Consider the following 19,779-nt stretch of genomic DNA (forward strand, 5'->3'; position numbering starts at 1 on the left):
TTTGTCCACAAAAAATCGAAACAAATTTAAAGTTCCTCATAGTAGCTTTAACAAAGAAATCACTGTTGCTTCTATATGCTACAATGGAGGAAGACTTTCACAACAGTGAGTGAAAAGGACAGCTAGTATAAGAGATTTATAAATTAGATATAAGGTAAATCATTAGCCTGTTGTGTTTTATCAATCAGACTGAATGAAAACAAACAGACATCTATTTATATTGAAACTGACTGGAAATCGATTATGTAAGCACAGTTATTGTTTGGATTGCAGTATACTACAGTATGAGCAGTTATTACATTGTGAGGAATGCGCGGCTCAATTATGTCTAGTTGAAGAAATCCAGAGTCGAGTCATGTCTGATTTAGGAGATGCAATATGATGGAGAGAGAGAGGGGGGTGAGGAAGAGGACAGAGATTGGACTGAAGGGTATAAAAAGAGAATCAAAGAAAAAGAGGGATTGCAAAAAAAGACAGAGAAGTTGGAGTCAAAGAGATGGATGGGGAGAGAGGATATGAATGAGAAGAGCGAGAAGGTGTTTTGTAAGAGAAGGCTCATAAAGGGTCTTACCAAAATGCCTGTGACGTTAAGAGTCCCCTTACGGCTCCTTATTTGAAAGCCGATGCTGCTGATATGAGGCTTCAGGGGGAGACGTACAGTTGGAAGTGGATGCTGAACAGTTGATGAGCTGTCGGAGACGACTAGGCAGTCAGGCTACGGTTGTTGTTGTCAGGACCAATGTGATCTCATCCTTAGCCCAGTCATGGATCTACAGTACATGTGGTTTTAAACCCAACATCTGAGAATTTGCCAGAAAATTTCCCCCAAGAGGGAAAGTTTTCCAGTAATGCCAAGATTCAGGGTCCAATTTATGTGTTTGGATGATGCTGAAAAACAAAGACGGAGCAAAGAACATAGAGATTATTTACTGGACCTCAAACAGAAGCAATAATGTGCCTATAACTAATTTGATATGGTATATGGAGCTTTCAGGATAATCAAGCTGCTGTTAAGTCATTACATGTTTTTTTTTCCTCACAGGAAAAGTGACCAAATATTGTGCCGAATTTGGTAACTGGGTCCAGACTGGGTCCACTTGTCAACCAGCTTCAAAGAAAAAATCAGAGGTATTTGGTGTTGGCTTTTTCCCTGTAAGTAATGGAAGAACAAGATGAAGCTAGTCTCAGCTGCTCTGTACACTCATTTGTTTTTTTCTTAGAAGGACGTCCCCCATTCTTTAAGGGATGCTGCCGAAGGGCCGACCACAGAGCCCACAGGGGTTGACACGGACCAAGGCGGTGTTTTGGAAAAAATCATCCTCGAGAATAAAAAGAAATGCTCTGAGAAAATGAAGCAAGATCAACCTCATAACAAATCAGGTAGCGGTAACTCAAGTTTGCCGGCAAACTATTTTATTATGTATTAACATGATATGTACATGTTACATAGTTCTCATTGGAAAAACGTATGAACAAGAGGCCTGTGAACATGTTTTTGTGTGGTGGTGGTGCTACAGGGCTGTACTGCAGTCGTGACTGGGATGGCTGGCTGTGCTGGGACGACACTCCAGCGGGAACCATCACCTCCCAAAACTGCCCAAATTATTTTGCCGATTTTGACCCCACAGGTGAGCAAAGAAGAAACTCTGTTGATATCTTGTTACCCTCACATGATGAATTCACCTTTAATCCTCCGTTGACTGAGAAATTGGACTTAATCACATAATTGCTCTTACCAGAAAAGGCAACCAAGTACTGCGGAGAGGACGGTCAGTGGTTTCACCATCCGGAGTCCAATAGGATTTGGACCAACTATACACTCTGCGTAACCACCCGTGAGAGGAGACTGAGGGTAAAGTATTGTTGATGAAATAAGCTATCCATTGTGTATTTATTGTACAGATTATGCATACAGGTTCAATACTGATGGGTTTTCCTGCAAGTTCAGGACATATGCCCCCCTTTGTCTGCATTAATAGAATAATAGGTATATAGTTTCCACTATTCAGAACATATACAGGATAATTAATAGCATTGGGATCTCAGGGGTTCAGCCATACACACAGCAGTGGTACAGTATAAACACACAATAGAGATACAGGTCATGTAAAGGTTTGTACTCAAGGCACATAATGGGAGCAGTATCTTTTGATCCATTATAACAGTGCAACGTAGTTGTAGGATACCAAATGCTGAACTGAACAGTTACTAAAGAGAGTTACATAAGGTAGCACACCAATTGTGAAAAAAACATTTGTCTGCTGCAGAGACGAGTGGTACTCCCAGCTTGGGTGGGAAGCTGGTGAGGGATCATCTGGTTGGTCTGTACACAATAGCCGTGTTTCCATTCAACTGTCAAGTGAATTTTAAGCAAACTTTTGACATGTTGCATAAAAAGAAATGCAAATTAGGACCGTTTCCAGGAACTGGTTTAGAGCGAATAAACTGCCACAGCATAGTTTCCTCAGAAGTTGGCGCTATAGGCTACATGGCTGTATTCCACCAGTAAACAGATCTTAGAAGGCTTGGCCATTCAACCCATCTACAAGAGAATAATGGAGAGAGGTTTTCAGGAATTTGTTTCAATTGTTGTTTAATGTCAGCTAGTATTAGCCATGTTTCATGCTGTCCGGAGACGAAGACGAGCATTCGCACGTTATGAGAATATCCGAGAAGACGCCGACAGCAGAAACAGCTGATTAATCATGTGAGATAAAAGTTTGTCGTTTCCATAACACATTTAGTGCATTAACTCTTTTTTGACTGAGGTGAAAACCACCAAACTTTTTTTTCACAATTGAGGAAGTTTTATTGAATTTTGCCATTAAGATAGAGCTTTTCTAATGCAATACTTAAACATTTGAATAAAAATATGTGAATGGAAACACGGCTATTGTCTCTGTGTATGCAATGAGTCCTCCAACCTAAAAAACAAAATCGTTTTTTTATCACTGCTTTCTAATGCAGGATGTCAACCGCTCCACCTGTCTTAATCTTTGCTAAGGTGCTGGAAAAATCAATGAGTCCAAAAGATGATAGAAAAGATATCCTCACACTTAGATCTATGCAGTATTCCACTTTATTCTAAGCTTTCGGTCTGTCAGACTTTCATCAGAGCATACGTCTTATCACTGCTTTCTAAAATGACCTACAATATAATAGTGTTTTCTGACTTAGCACAACCATCGTCTGTACAGCGTTGTCTGAGTGCCTTCCAAAACCGTTGGATGTGGTCTGCTTTGGAAACCGGATGTGAACAGTGGTCTCCTGTACAAGGGATTATTTGAGTCAAACTTTGGGGTGATTCTCAATTTGTCTATACAATATTATGTAATGTTGAAACATACATATTTTTTTTTTACAGAAACTGAAAATGCTTGAGAATGAGTACACATGCCTCCTGAAAATAGATCGAAACCCACCTTCTAACAAATCAGGTACTGATACCGTCTACTGTAACTCTGTTGGAGAAGTTTCATGAAGGTATGACCAAGAGGCCTGTAAACATTTGTCATCATGTTTTTGTGGCTTTGTTGACGTTACAGGGCTGCACTGCAGTCGTAACTGGGATGGCTGGCTGTGCTGGGACGACACTCCAGTGGGAACCATCGCCTCCCAGAACTGCCCAGATTATTTTTTTGACTTTAACCCCACAGGTGAGCAGTGTGCCGCAAGAATTTTGCTTTTGTTTTAAAAGTCTACTGATATCTTGTTAACCTCTTCTGACCTTATTTTCCTGTGTTTAAAGAAGATGGACTATAAAGCTGCTGTGAGGATTTAATTAGTAAATCTAATGGGATTGGAGTTTATGGACACAGCTGCACAGATTTATAGAGGAGTGGGAATTTGGAGAATGAATAACATACAGTATATTTATTTATGATATAATTGTTCTTTATAGAAAAAGCAACTAAGTACTGTGGAGAAGACGGGCAGTGGTTTCACCATCCAGAGAGCAATAAGACTTGGACCAATTATACACTCTGTGCTGTCACTAAGGAGAGGTTGAAGGTAATGTTTCCTGATATACTGTAATAACTATGCATCCAGGATTTATTGTGCAGATTATGCATAGGGATTCTTGGTAATTAAAGGAATAATTCTCCCATATATCAATTACTCACCATGTGTTACCTTGAATTCTTGAAGAAAACTCGCCTTTTTTTTCGCATGCCTGCACGGTGAACGGAGAATCCCAAAACAGAGTGACAAATTGATGTAAGTGGAGGCCAGCTTTAACAAGAGCAAAACCATATCAAAACATCCAACTTTGATTATACAGGTATTCAAGTTGTGTGAGAGTTTGTAAACACATTTTTGATATAGTTTTGCTGTTAAACCTGGCCTCCATTTACTTCAATTCATCAGGGATTTACTCTGTTTTCGGATTCTCCATTCACAGTGAGTAATTGATATACAAATGGTCATTTTGTGGGTGAAGTATTTCTCTAAGTTTACCAATACTGCTGTGGTTTTCTGCAGGTTTGGGACGAAATCATACAAATGTAGTATATACATATCATAAGCTGGGTCAGCCATACATAGAGGTATCAAGGATATGAAACCCATAGCCTGAAAGGAAGATCTGCTAATAGTACTCAGAGCTGGAAAAAATACAAAATACTGCATTGTTTTTTGTGGAAAAAATAATTGTATTTATATTGTCTCTGTCAATGAAAATTAATGTGATTTTAAATAGGATGAGTTCATTAATAATACAGCAATTGATGAGCAAAATTAGCATTTTCAGTATAATATGATTTGAAAATAGTACTCACATAGTTTCTTTCTTTCTTTCTTTCTTTCTTTCTTTCACTGTCAACAACAGACGTACAGGAAAAGCATATTCTTGTACTTGACACTCAATTGTGTGTCATGCCTTTTTTTTTCCATAGCCTCCTCACTGCTCATTGCTCCGTCCTGATTGATCATGACTGTGTATTTATGTGTGTGCGTGTGTGTGTGTGTGTCTCTAAAATGAAGGCAGCCGCCCAGCTCTCAGTAGACACGGAGGTGGAGTTTGCTGATGAGGCCACAGTCAGCCCCATGGTCAACCCTGAAGGACAGGATATTGTGAGGAAGAAAATCCTCGACAGCCAGTACAAATGCTTCGAGAAAATGAATCGAGATGCACTTTACAACAAAACAGGTAGAGATATTATCTACTGAGACTCATCATGGCTGCTTCTCCTCTCCGGATGTTTAACTCTCTGTGTTGCTATGTTACAGGGCGGCACTGCAGTCGTAACTGGGATGGCTGGCTGTGCTGGGACGACACTCCAGCGGGAACTTACACCTCTCAAAACTGCCCCAATTATTTCGTCGACTTTGACCCGACAGGTGAGCAGCGAGTCTCAAGAGTGTCGCTCCTTTAATGGTCTGCTGATGCACAATGAGTTCCACTTCTGACACTCTGTTGACTGTTTTTCAAGAACTATAAAATATTAATTGCTTTGAGGATGAATTATTCACCGAGGCTAACAGAACCTGAATACATGGACACACCTGTATGAATGTGAAGATGTTTGGCAAATATGCATTTATTATTTAATTGTAACTTTCAGAAAAGGCCACAAAGTACTGTGGGGAGGACGGGCAGTGGTTTCGCCACCCTGATACCAACAGGACTTGGTCCAACTACACACTCTGCAATGAAAACACCCAGGCAAAGTTGAAGGTAATTTATTTAAGATAATGTAGCGTGCTATCACAGATCTACTGCCTGGTGGTCACAGTGTGATGGCTCAGCATACATTTTTATTTTTGTGCATGGAGTCTGGTATTTGTGAGCAGATAGGAGAAAATCTGAAAACTGGAAATTCTGACGTAGCAGGCCATAAATATTGTACGAGACAACAACATTAACAGGTATTTTATTTCCAAAACACATTACTCTCCTATACTGAGCTCCAGAGAAATATGTAGAGGTGGAAAGCAACATGTAAGCCCTCTGTCTCTCAGGTTATACTGTCGTCATAAAACACAGGCCTGGCAGAAGAGTCTCCCTAAATAGCATTGTGTTGACACCATTATTAACAACCTTCTTATCACCTACAGCACCAGGCTGCTGGACCAACGTTTCCCACATGGAAACCAGACCAGCACACCGCAGAGCTCATTCCAGGATTTCAACACGTTCTCACCCAAATTCGTCACATACTGACGCTTTGTCAGACCCCTCAGCGTCACTTTTCGGTCGCAGTAAACACGTGGTTAATGTTGTGAATTAAACAAAAAACGCTTGCTTAGGTTTCGGCAACAAAACCAGTTAATTAGGTTTAAGAAAAAACAACATGGCTGGGCTTAAAATTACTATGATTTGTAAAGTAAAAAATAAAACGTTGTGAACACGGGACACAAGCGAACAGCTGATTGTAAAGTGAAAGTGAAAGTGAAAATTAAGCCATGGGACACGAACAACGGTCCCATGGATTAAAGCCTTGTGATGACTAATTTAAATTTTCTTGCTTTCCTTTTGCAAACGTTTCCATTGTTAATGCTGATGATTAGGGACCCTCTATTTTATTGACAACAGGTTTGTCAAAAAGAAATTCACCCAGCAAATATCCAAGGAAATGAACAAAAAAATAACAACTCTGCTCTCCCATCTGTAAAAGAGGAAATGGTCAATTGCAAATAACGGCAAATTGTAAACAAAACAACTGCAAGAAACTCCGTTTTGTCTCCATCCAGGCAGTGTACTATACGCTGCTGTCCTGGCAAACCTGGGAGAAAGACTTAAAGTCTGCTGATCGATCAGAACCAAAGATCGACCGCTCCATCTGTTACCACAGAAACCTGATCTTTGCTGACTCAGCCTCCCAGCTTCAGGAAACTTCTTAGAACAAACAGCCTCAGCAGTGTTATCCCAAAGAGAAATAAAGGAAAAATAAACCTTCCCTGATTTTCTGATAAGACTGAGTTGATGCCAACTTTAGCTCTTTATTCTTTCTTTCATGAGCAAGCCACCATCAACTGAGATGTGAGAACATTGGTATATTTTTTTGTTTGCAAGATTCTGCCACATTTCCCTGGATTAATTGACCCTGAAAAAATGTGAACTGTAACATTGATGTCACTTTATTTAGTGCCAAATGTCACATGTTGAATACTATTTGTGCAGTTTATGGCCTTGATCGGCACAAAATACAACAATGTGATACCTCATGTACTGCACATTTCTTCTGTACATCTACTTTTTTCTAAGTAGTAATTCTACATATGTTTTCTCTATCTATTGTTTTGTTTTTACAGTCGGCGTATATCCTGTTTTACATGGCGATTGTGGGTCACGCTTTATCCATCGTCTTTCTGCTCATCTCTCTGGCCATCTTCTTCTCCTTCAGGTAATGGATTCGACGGTAATTTAGCTGCAATTGCAGTTAATAGTAATGACTTGTAATGACTGTAGTAAATATTTAGGATGGTTGTACCAAGACGAAAGCTGATGCAGTTTGTCATAATTCTGAGGTGATTAATCAATGGTAGCTTTACTCTTAACCTCTTCCACTTCACCCCTTTTTTCCCTGAACCCATGTTTGTCTTTTTTAGGGGGGATACAGGGAGTCTTTACGGGGGGATAGCAGGTCAATGGTATATGTCACATAGAAGTGGTGTACATCATCTGAAAGCTGGGAAGATTCATTTGAGATGCAGCTTAGCACTGTGTGTCAAGTTGTTCTAGTCAATAATTATAAATTGTAAAAGTGTATAAGGGGTTAGAACATTATGATAGAAGTATACGATGGCCATTCCTATGCTCTATTATGTCTCATAAGTTGTTGCAGCAATTTTTGGTTGATAACATTTGTTACACAGATTTGGTGCTAATTTTAACCATTTTTTTACCACTCGAGAATTGATCAAAATGATTAAAAATCCCCCCAAAATACCATGCTAAGACACCCAGACCTTGAGGTACACCATAGAAAAAGCCATTGCTGTCATTTGGTATCAAAAACTTTTGACATTTGGAGATTTATGCAAAAATTGCATTTTTTGGCGATTGGATGGTGAGCACATCTGTTCTGGAAACTGCTCAGAAACCCCCTTATTGTCAATCTACCGAGGAAAGCCATCCATCCTCTGAATGCCCCAGGTCTTAACTTTGTGGCTGTAAAGTTTCATGAGGCTGTGATTATCCTAGAGGTCATCACAGGTCATTTTATACAGTGAGATCAAGTTTTAATAAATGGTCTCAATACAATGAAATGGCTACTATGGGGACTAGCATCATCACACATGACAGGCCCACAGATGGTGTTGAGCTTTCACTACAGTCTCCTCCAACCATTTCATTATTCACCATTGTCAGTACTTTTGTCTCAATCGTATGTGCAGTCAGTAAAATTTCCATTCTGCCTTTGTCCACACAAGATTTTTCAGTGTTAATGTCACATTTTAGAATATAATTAAAAAGGCGGTTTACTCGTAGAGCTGCTCTGGGACAAGTAACATGATCTAAATGTGTTTAAAATTAGCACAGTGTTAAATTAAAAGTGATGACAGTAATCATAGCTGCTGTCATAAATTAATGCAAACTATCAACCAGTTCTGCTGCCTCACTGAGTGTAATTTATACACAACTTAACTGTCGCTAATTTCATGCCAATTTGGTCTCCTTGCACCGCACATTTATTTCATGGATATTTAGGATTCAAAACTGGGGAGCTGTGACGTCCATGGAATGCGTTGGCGCTTTGCTTTTATTACAAACATGTGCACCTGAGCGCATTGCTCATTAAGGTTGTTCATCCTGATGAACTGCTTAATCCCAGAGGGAGAAAATGCACAATTAAAGGAGATACTGCTGCTGAAATTCAACTAGATGAGAGTTTAAAATAACAGCGTGGATAAAGGGAAGGGAGGCAAAATATTCAGCTAATGGATGTGAAATTTGGAGGTAATAAAGCCTGAGAAAAAGTTAGCAGACTGCACATTGTTGAAACTTTATAGTTTATTTTTTAGGAGCTTAGGGTTTATAGTTCTTCAGATACCTATGAAGAAACTTGAATATGGAGCCTAGAGGGGGGGGAATTAATTTTATGTTCTGTATCAATATTTTTACATTGTTGGCCTTGTTGTTCATGAATGCTACAGTTGTAAAATTTGACATGTTGAAGGGTGCTGACCTCCTAAACGCAGCTGTTATCCAGAACAGATCTTGTACGAGGCCCTCAGTTTGCTGCAAAGTTTTATACACACTCGTAAATCTAGCGGCTGTGTTTAGGTCAGGTGCATTATTGCAAAACGCCGTGACCCGCTGAGAGACAAACTCTTAACTCAGCTACAGAGAAACTCAGCGGGATATTTACAATTCATCAACATCACAGTCCCGACAAATTAAAATCTCAATAAAGCAACAAAGTTATTGGCTTAGAAAATCCTTTATATATTTTGACTTGTACTATTTATAGCCAAAACACTTAAAATATTGGAGCCTTATGTTGTATTATAAGATCCAGATGCGAAGCTTACAGCGGTATGCGATGGTGTACAGCTGCACTACTTTGTTATTTACAACTCTACATCAACACTGTCCGGATTCCCAGATAAAAATACTCCAGCTTGCTGTGGAAAAACAGACATGGTTGAACAGCCCAGAAGACGTTGGGACCTGTGACAGTCCGAACGACGCTGCCATAAGGATTCAGTCTGTGTTTTGACTTCCCCTTTTAGATAAATCCCCTTTGTATATAAGCATTCAGCAGCTCCTGCGTTCCCTCTTATGTCTGGAGCTAGAGCGAGGCTGTTTTTTCTGTCAGAGATGACCGCGGCCTCTGAATAAGACGGTGAAAATGTGCAGTTGTATATGCTGTTTTGTCTTGGCTTGGGGAAACGTAGCGATCTTCATGTTTTTCATGAGTCTCTGGGGTTTTTATGGCTCAACAAAGATAAAATTGTCCATGAGCAATAAAAGGATATCAATTTTTAAAGTGCAGATGACACATTTATAGGAGGCAGAGTATATTTGGTGTATGGTTTCATTTAGCTTCAAACACTGTCTGTGAGCTGAAGTACATTTGATGGCTGCACTGAAATTGAAACATCATTTAACCAACAATAAAGCTAGTGGATATGAATTATTTGTAACGGTTTTGATTCTAATAGATTTTCACGTTGCCTGGCAAGCATTTCATTATGCTATTAATTCTAAGTGATGAGGGCCACCCTTGGGATCTATTATGCATTATTTAACAGCGTTTCTAGCATGCACTGTACGGAGCATTTAGAGGCAATCCAGCTCATTGATCCCAGGGCTTTTTTATTTAACAACCACAAAACATTCTGAGATAAAAGATCCCAATTATTTGATATCTTACAGACTGAAGCAACATCTGACAACCTCATTTAACTATTAGCCCGCCAGTTATGCTTTCTCCTGTTTACTTCATCGGTTGTTGCACATTTTTGTCTTCTTTAATGTTCTGTTTTTGTGTGTCAGAAGAGTTTTTATTCATAATTTGTAGATTTAAAAAAAAAAATAATGATCACATCATGTCCTGCTATATTACAAAGTCAATCATGACGTCTCTCTTCACACAGGAGTCTGAGCTGCCAAAGGATCACCCTCCACAAGAACCTCTTCTGGTCCTATGTGCTCAATTCAGCCCTCACCATCATCTACCTTGTAGGAGTGGTCAATAATCCTGAAGTGGTGAGCAGAAACCCGGTGAGTTCAGCCTCTGTTGAATGTTTACCACCAGGACGACCACAAATGTCATTGTTAGCGCTGCCATACATCCAATGTGGGGATGGAAACACACAACGTATCTGTCACAGTCTGTTAGACTAACTATATGCTAACATGCTCACAACATCAATGCAAACAAGTATTATGTTTACTGTGTCCACCACCCTAATTTAGCATGTAAGCATGCTAACATTTGCTAATTAGTACAAAACACAAATAAAGTTTAATCTTATCTTATCGAAGTACAGCTGATGCTAATGGGAATGTCTTTAGTTTTGCAGATATTTGACAAGCCCCCAGGAAGACCGCCGGGCCAATTTTACGTAGTGGCCAAACGGTGGTATTACAACTTCCGTGTCCGTCACGTGATGCCATTGGGCCTAAAAAGACTTTTTCCCATAGACTTACATTGGGAAAGAGATGTCTGTTAATCAGCGGATAATTTTTTTTTAGTAAAATCAACTTCCCAGTACGAACACTTGAATAGCCCTTATTTAAATCATTAGGTCCTAAAAGTTGTAAAATGCACTAATAGCTGAATCCAGAGTTATTTCCCTTACTCCGTTCATGTGAATGAGAAACAGACCGAGGGCTGGGAGGCGGAGTTAAAGGAAACGCTACTGCGCCTGCTCTATGGATGCGGAAGATCGCCAGATGATCTGGGTACTTTATTACTCAGCAATCGAGCAACTTTCATAGGAATGAACGGGAGCCCGCCTCCGACGCTGTATCTAGTTCTCTTTATACATCCATGGTATTTGATCATAAACCATCTTAGTTTAGCATTTTAGCATGCTAACATTTCCAATTAGCACATAACAAAGTACAGCTAAAGCTGATGGGCATGTCATGAGTTTTGCACAAGTGTACAAGTGTACAAGTATTGTACCTGATAATGGCACTAGAGGAGAAGTTATCGTAACACCAAAGGTATTACAGTTTATCCTGAGGGTGACATGAGTGTCTTTACCAAATTTTATAGTCCAATATTTGTAGAGATAGAGAGACTAGAGCCAGATGCTAGCATGGCAAAAATAATGCCATTTAGCAGAATACAGTGTGAGGAGGAGGATTAGTCTCACTGTCTTGAAATGAGATACAAATGCATTCACAATTTATGCTAAACCAGATTAAAAATGCAAGGAAGAATTTCGATGAACTCTTTAAAATGAATTTGCTTATGCAAGGCCAGGCAATGTGAGCAAGCTCATTTCAAATGGAGTTGTTTTATATTTTAAATATTTAAAGTTTGTGCAACAGACTTTTTGAGTACATCCTAATTAGAATTTAATCTCACTGTGCCATATCTTGGCAGCGTTACACAGTCAACAGACAGTTTTTGCTCTCTTCCACATTCTCCTGTCAGGAGTTTTGGAGCCACACTGAATGCATTATGTGAATTCTTTGAAACCCCGAAGTCTGCTTTGGTAGAAATGATAAATCTGTCTCGTAGGAATGCCTCACTATCAGGCCTGAACATAAATTCATGTGTTACTTTTCAAGAACCACTCCTTTTGGAACAGACAACCTGTTGACTCAGTGCTTGCTACCTCTTAAAAGTTGTTATTGCAGAGGTTTCCCTACTCGAAACAAGGATCATATCTTTCCTTTTATGTAGAACTGAATACGATTAAACACATTCAGGCTCTAGAATTCCAAGTTAGTAAAAAGTAGAGCCCTATCGATATTGGATTTTTGGGGCTGATGCCGATATTAGGGAGTAAAAAAGATCAAATATCAATTGGCCGATATTTATATTGTACACACATGTTTTTGCAGTGATTCCTCAAGTGTGGTTATCAAATACTTGTGACAAAGATATGTAATGGAGGCCGGATATTTTTCAATTTAACAACAAACTTTATTGTCCAAAATAACGTCAGTGCACTGAAACAATAAACTTCCCTGGGAATTAAATAATTATAAATAAAAAAAATGGCCAGTCATCAAAAGTCAGGTGCTCAGAAAAGAAGAGAAAAATGAGAGAAAAATTAGCGAAGTTTATTTACATAGACCTCAACAAGATTGCCACATGGGGCGCTCTTCCTGAACACGGATAGTGATTCCGGTCTGTAGACGTTTTTGAATGGCGTGTAGCGGTTATCCAGAGTGTTTATTCCAATTGTGGCGCAGTCAGTATGTCGATGGACTGACTCACTACTGACAAACTATAGCTGACTAGCAACCTCGCTAATGTGATAGATGTGATAAGCATGAGTGACATGGCGGTTGTCAGGGACAGGATTATGTTAGACATGGTGGTTTATGTAGGTAATTGTCATTTTTGTACTGGTTTATATTTTTAACCATTAGTGAGATGGCTGTTACATTTCTCACTACTAAGACTTAGCATTCATTCTGCTACTTGCCACAGTATTGTATGTTGGAGCAAGTTCTATTGGACAAACTATGTGATGACACAATTTCTATGTTACTCAAGCAAGCATCTTTATTTGCATTATATTCTGTGAAATCGGTGTGATACCAATATATCTGTTATAGGCCAGTATCAGCCAAATCGGTCGGGCTCTAGTGAAAAGTGTGTCAGAATATGGCCTACTTACTACAAACTTTTAAAATTAACAACCATCAAAATCCTTGCAATATGCTAATGTGCAAAAACTAAATAAAAAGATGATCAAAGTCCCCTACAGAAACAACAGATAGGATTGTAGAAGTTGGCTCACAGTGCATACAATCCCATTAGACCCCAGCCAGCTTTCAGCAATCTGGGCCGACAAAGTACTAGAAACATCCAGGAGACAGCGGAGGCTTCAGCCGGGTTTGAGTTTGATTCTGCATCCCTCTGATGCTCCTTTTTCATACATTCATCAAATCTATCTGGCTCATTTTGACTGCCGTCTTTATTCACATCCCATCGCTGAACATATCCAAGAAGCAGCCCGACATGACATAAAATCCAAGAAATATATACTCTGTGCAATGACCCGTTTTCAAACCTCTCCTCCTCGCCATTTGTCAAAAAGGTTTGTGTCGAATCTGTTACTTTCCGACGTAGAACTGTCAAGTCGTGAAAACTCGCTGCAGCGTGTCGGATTCAAATTGGTCACCGTGGCCCCGCTTTTCAAGAGGATGCAAAACAAGAAATCACAAGCACCATTTGTTGGGATTCACGCGTGTCTGTTGGGGAAACATTTTGAAATTTACAGCTGCCAATGTGAGACTTATGAGCCTGTTTTCTGCACTGGTGATCTAGGAAAGGTGGATTGTGGTGGAGATTTACTCTCACAGAGAATAAAAGATCTTTTAATTCTCTCCGGTGTGGCGATACAGAGTCTGGTTTAGCCTGCCAGCAGTGTGGGGGAGTGAATCCCAAAAGCTTATGTCAAACCAGGGAGGAGGCTGAAAACATGAGAAACATCTACATGATGTATGGCAGCTTGATTTGTAAACCAGAACATTGTCGGTAACTTTAGACAAACCTCGGCTAGCTGCAATGCAAAACAGTAGTGAGCTAAAAAAAAGTGCACTCAGTAGAGTACAGATTTCCGCCAGGTGTGTCTGCAACGACCACTGCTGTAATGTTTGATTGAATCAATACAAACCACAATTGCCCCCCATCTAGACCGCAACCGTATTAGATGCATTTTTCACTCGCACGTCTAACACAACAGAGTAGCTGAACTGCAGTTCACTGTGTAACGCTTCATGTGGACCTTGTAATGCTTCCGCTGAACAGAAACTGTCGGTGTGTTTAGTTCCGTTAACTGTTAGCTGTATTAACTCTGTTAGCTGTAAGCCAAACACATCGCAGGACTACTGCCCACCGGCTGCTAATGGCTAACTAGTCAACATGAGAGGACGCGCTCCGTTGTAGTCAGCACTCAGTTCAGTTTGTCATTTGCTAAGCGATAGTTATACATACATGAAAGCGTCTTACCTTGGCGTGCAAATCAAGAGAGGAACAATTTGTAATCTGTAGTGGAAACAAGATTCCAAACTGAAGCAGTTGTTGATCACTTGCGGCCCCTACCGGCTTGTTAGGAGTAGTGAGGAGTCAGCAGTCAATGACGGTTTAAAACAGTCAATAAAATATATTGTCAAAAAGTGTGAATCACTGCAACCATGTGAGGTCCTTGGGCATACAATCAAAAATGAGCACCAAAAATATTAGACTGATGGGTCCAGTAGTATGTGAGATTAGCCATGGACAGACAGACAGACAGACAGACAGACAGATCACATAATCTCCTCAGTCTACGCCTGACAGTAAAAGGTGTGTGACCTAACTCATTGCATGCTGATATGAGTCCATGTCTGTTATTGTGGAGTTTCCTCAACGGGAAAGAGAAATGTAGGAAAGTGAGGGAGAGACATATGGCTAAGAGTTTAGAAGTGAAAGACTGTTGTGTGTTTTGAGCTAAGAAGACCCCTGAGAACAGCAGTCAATAGCAACGCCAACATCTTTGAATCACTGAACTGTGACTGCACGCATGCTCTTTTAACACCGGACTACAAACCAGAAATCCTGATGTGAATATAATTTTTGTTCGTACAAAGGTTTCAAAGGAAAACAATTAATTCAATACTTGTTTTTTTAGAATATGAGTAGTCTATTATCAGAAAATAGTGTCGGAGCCAACACACACTCTCTACTCAGAGTCCCAGCTCTGACCCTCTGGTAGAAGATTCAGGGTCCCCCAGAGCAGCTGAACCGTTATAAACATTGATTCCTGCCTTTGTTCATTCAGATTCTCAACACTAACAGGTAATGCAGGATGTTACCCCCATAATTACCCCCATCATTTTCAAAGCAAAAATAACTACATACACAGATGCACTAATTAAAACAATCTTTAACAAATTTCTGCAAGCAGAAGTTTAAATTCCCTCAGAGAAACAATAGTCTCTAACTTTAATTTGTTTTGCAGTACATTTCCAGTAGTGAGGAGCATATTACATGAAAGGAGCTTTTAATTTAAATCTATCCTGCAATTTGGTGTCATGGTTCTTCACTTAACGCTCAACAAAGGATGTTAATCTCAGCTATTTGTCTTGTAGTTGAAAACAATGGTGACCATCCAACCTTTTCATATAATTCTCAGAGGTGATGAGAATAGTGGAATAGCTATCGTGTGTGATGAATCAAATGGCACTGTGGTAAATGGTGTCCTGCGGTTTAAGGGTAGCGGCAGCAGCATGCGCATACATAAGATAAGATCAGATCAGATATACTTGTTTGTGCCTGTAGGGAAATTTGTTCTGGACTTCCTCCTGCAGTTCCACAGAAGTTGGAAACATACAACAACACAAAGCTTCCATGTAACAGTTTGCACGTACGCACTTACTAACAGTGACGTTTGTCCATATGCATTTCCACTGTGTCATAGATCATCCATTTCTTCCATTTACTAACAAAACATTTTCTCTCACTTTAAGCTAGAAAGTCACAGTATAAATCGCTCTCATAATTACAATCTGGGATTTCAACTGTACAGACAAGTTACCAGACCAGGCAGTTATCCCATATCTTGTAATACGCTCAAAGACTGCATGGTAAAATAGTGACATGAACTTTTGCTCAACTCCATAGACCAGAGGTATTCATAATCCAGTGCAGGTAGTATAGTGGGATTGTATAATCGTTTTTGTTTTGAGAGGAGAAACTAACTCTGTTCCTGTATAAAAATCCAATTAGTTTTTGATTGAGGTGTTTAACGATTTGTAGGTCAATCTGTTGTCTAACTATATTCCTTTAAGTATTTCTAATGCTGTACTGCATTGATTAGATTTCCATTGAGAGCATGGATCGTAGGAACATCAAGAGTGCGTGCTCAAGTGAAATTGCGTACATTTTGTCTTTTTGAAGCTTAGAACAAGCTTTAAATTATGGGAGAAGCAACTAAGTCTGATTTGGGGTCCAGACGATGGCATCGTCAGCATTAAAAAAGGATATTGCAAAGTTAAATTGGAAATGGTAATACCAGGGGGGCTAATATTGACCCTTGTGGGACACCTTTGTCAACTGTAAGGGAACTTGACTTGAAACCATCTGCAACAGCCAGCTGTAAGCAGAATCAACAAAACATGAAAAGAAGCTTATTTAACAAAGCATTGTGATCCATAGTATCAAAAGGGAAAAAAATTTTGCAACACTATACAGTATGATTTTGTGCTTTTAGTTACCATATACTGAAGAGAAACATTGTTGTAGCAATTTGTTACATTACACATAACTTTCTAGATGGATGTTTGATTCGGTTTTTACAATTTGCAGCCATCTTGGCTTTTACGGGAGTCACATAATCCAAATTTGGGGAATCCATCTGAGATGGGATGAGCCAGCAGCAGCCACCAATTAAGCAGAAAAATCCAAAAACATGTCTCATTAACAAATCCCTTAAGAAATGAAACAACGTGTCTCAAAATTCCTAGAGGCACACATGAAGAATTTTTTTGTGGATGAATTTTTAAGAGGGAAGTTGGGACTTTTTGACATCAGGTTCATTGGAGCCAGTGTGTAGCAGTCATTAGCAGAATTACAGTTTACAGCGCATCCACAAGCATCTTATTATAGCATTAATATACTGTGGAAGGATAAGACTGACATCATAATGTGTCATCAAAGTCAAAGTCTCTCTTCCAAGAAATTATATTAATGATTCAATCAAAAGAACAGAATATATAATGAGACATGTTGTCACACTATGCTGGATGCTTAAATAGAAAATTGCATCGTGCTGTATAAGGTACAGTACTGTGTAATATGCTTGCAGCACATGGCAATCAAAGAGCACTCCGACTACAAAGTAAAACCATCACTTCCATCCCAGCAAACCTCCAGAGGGGGTAAATGAATAAACATCTTCACTGTCTTCAGAGGGTAATACTGGCTAATGATTTTGTGCCATGAGCGTAGAAAAATCCTTTTACATCTTTTTTGTATCCTGCTGAGATGATGTCAGGAGTGTTTAAATTGAATCAACTTTAATAGTGCTCTTCTTGTATCGACAAAACAAATAACAAATATTCCTGTTTTGGCTCTCTCTGCAGGTTGGCTGCAAGGTGTTACACTTCTTCCACATGTACATGCTGGGCTGCAATTATTTCTGGATGCTGTGCGAAGGCATCTACCTGCACACGCTCATCGTGGTGGCTGTGTTTGCTGAGGAGCAGCATCTGCACTGGTACTACCTCCTGGGCTGGGGTGAGTCCGTTGATCAAAACACTATTTGCTGTGTTTTGTCTATGTGTATTATATTGTATTGTGTATCTTGTATTTTTATGCCTTCATTGGACTCAGTCACAGCTTTAACAACTCACTAAAAAACAATTCAACAAGACAGAACACAATCTAACAGCCACAATTTACTCGTATCCGCCCGATCCTCGTACAGTATTTCAACCTGGACACGCTGACAGCTTTATTGGCCCTCCTGTCGCTAAGTGCTGTCCTGCTTTTCACCTTGTTCAAAACAGGAATAATGGGTGCAGTCTGTCAAAGAGGTGGGCGATGGAACTAAATGGATGGTCATCATTAAAATTGGGAGGATAAACCTTGAGGCCTGTGTTTGTAGTGTGTGTGTGTGTGTGTGTGTGTGGAGGCCAGTTAGGTCCATCTGTGGCCAATATGCTGCAGGGCCTCATTGGTGTCTGAAAATGGGCCGTACATGGATTCATGTGTTTGTATCCAGATGAAGAGTGAAAAGCTAGTCTGAGCCCAGCCTCCAGTGGGTTTTTTTTATAGCCATAATGTCAAATTAGACGGGATTGTTACCGGAAATAAACAATGTAGTGTTGTTTTTTCAGGTTGGAGCAATACAATTGCAATAGGAAGGTAGATGCACTGTGTTTCAGCCTTTCCGAGAATTAAACAATTATTGTGAAGGAATAATTTATTTGATGAGGAAGTCTAAGACCAGAGAAACAACTGACCAAGCTAACCACACTTTTTACTGTTGCATAAATGATTAATGAATTTCCCTAAATTCACTCAAGACCTCATCTTTTTCCCCGTCTAAGGCTTTCCTCTAGTGCCTGCATCCATCCACGCCGTGGCAAGGAAAAAGTATTTTGATGACAAGTGAGTAATGTTCCAGAAACTTGTGCAAATAAACAGGAGGTGTTTAGATACGTGCTCGTCTGTGTGTGGCGAGAGAGCGAGAGCGTGCAGATCCTTACACGTGCATGTTTTTGCATGTGTGTGTGCATGTGTATTTTGGGCCGCAGACAGCACTGACTGATATGTTTTTCCTTCTGTAGCTGTTGGATGAGTGTGGAAACCCATCTGCTCTACGCGGTCCATGGTCCTATAGTGGCAGCGCTTCTTGTAAGTCTGCTAATCCGCTGTTCCAGAGAAATACATGGATCAGAGGGAAACATGTGATTATTGGTTTGTTATTTTGGTTGTAGTTTTAGTTCTTAACCCCTTACCATTCTGCCCCCCTTTTTTTAGAGGGGTAGTGGTTATGGACAGGGGATGTTCAGGGGTAGATAAAAAGTCACCAGTAGATGTCACATAGAGGTTGTGTACATCATCTGAAAGCTGTGAACCTTAAGATTAATTTGCGATGCATGTTTAGAACATGATGATAGAAGTTTGTGATGGTCATCCCCATGCTCTATTATGTCTCATAAATTGTTGCAGCAATTTTGGGGTTGATACCATTAGTTACACAGATTTGGTGCTAAATTTAACCATTTTTTACCTGTCGAGAATTGATTAAAATTATCAATAATCCCTCCAGAAGACCACATTGAGACACCAAGGCCTTGAGGAACACCATAGAAAAAGCCATGCTGTGATATGGCATGAAAAACCTTTGACATTTGGAGATTTCTGCATTGCATTTTTCGGCGATTGGATGGCGAGCACTTCTGTTCTGGAAACTGCTCAGAAACCCCCTTATTGTCAATATACCTAGGAAAGCCATCCATCCTCTGAATGCCCTAGGTCTTAACTTTGTGGCTGTAAAGTTTCATGAGGCTGTGATTATCCTAGAGGTCACCACAGGTCATTTTATACAGTGAGGTCAAATTTTAAAAAAATGGTCTCACTATGTGAAATGGCTACTATGGGGATTAACATCATTACACATGAATACATTTGGGCTCATTCGATCCAC

At 39.8% G+C, this 19,779-nt stretch overlaps 1 protein-coding gene across 3 annotated transcripts in view; it reads left to right on the top strand.

Annotated features, from left to right (window-relative positions):
• calcr (calcitonin receptor) overlaps nt 1-19,779 on the top strand; it is a 70,186-nt gene that overhangs the window by 40,943 nt on the left and 9,464 nt on the right. For 2 of the 3 annotated variants that reach the window (XM_074614020.1, XM_074614021.1), the window contains 15 exons: nt 1,043-1,128; nt 1,221-1,380; nt 1,518-1,628; nt 1,740-1,852; nt 3,365-3,437; nt 3,546-3,656; nt 3,902-4,011; nt 4,984-5,149; nt 5,230-5,340; nt 5,565-5,677; nt 7,255-7,346; nt 10,546-10,672; nt 17,708-17,861; nt 18,677-18,737; nt 18,917-18,983. In XM_074614020.1, coding sequence (XP_074470121.1) covers nt 1,043-1,128; nt 1,221-1,380; nt 1,518-1,628; nt 1,740-1,852; nt 3,365-3,437; nt 3,546-3,656; nt 3,902-4,011; nt 4,984-5,149; nt 5,230-5,340; nt 5,565-5,677; nt 7,255-7,346; nt 10,546-10,672; nt 17,708-17,861; nt 18,677-18,737; nt 18,917-18,983 — 1,655 coding nt within the window. The remainder of the gene's footprint in view (nt 1-1,042; nt 1,129-1,220; nt 1,381-1,517; nt 1,629-1,739; nt 1,853-3,364; nt 3,438-3,545; nt 3,657-3,901; nt 4,012-4,983; nt 5,150-5,229; nt 5,341-5,564; nt 5,678-7,254; nt 7,347-10,545; nt 10,673-17,707; nt 17,862-18,676; nt 18,738-18,916; nt 18,984-19,779) is intronic. The other variant, XM_074614022.1, reaches the window with a different exon arrangement.

Source organism: Sebastes fasciatus, chromosome 17, assembly GCF_043250625.1.
Source record: "Sebastes fasciatus isolate fSebFas1 chromosome 17, fSebFas1.pri, whole genome shotgun sequence".
NCBI lineage: Eukaryota > Metazoa > Chordata > Actinopteri > Perciformes > Sebastidae > Sebastes > Sebastes fasciatus.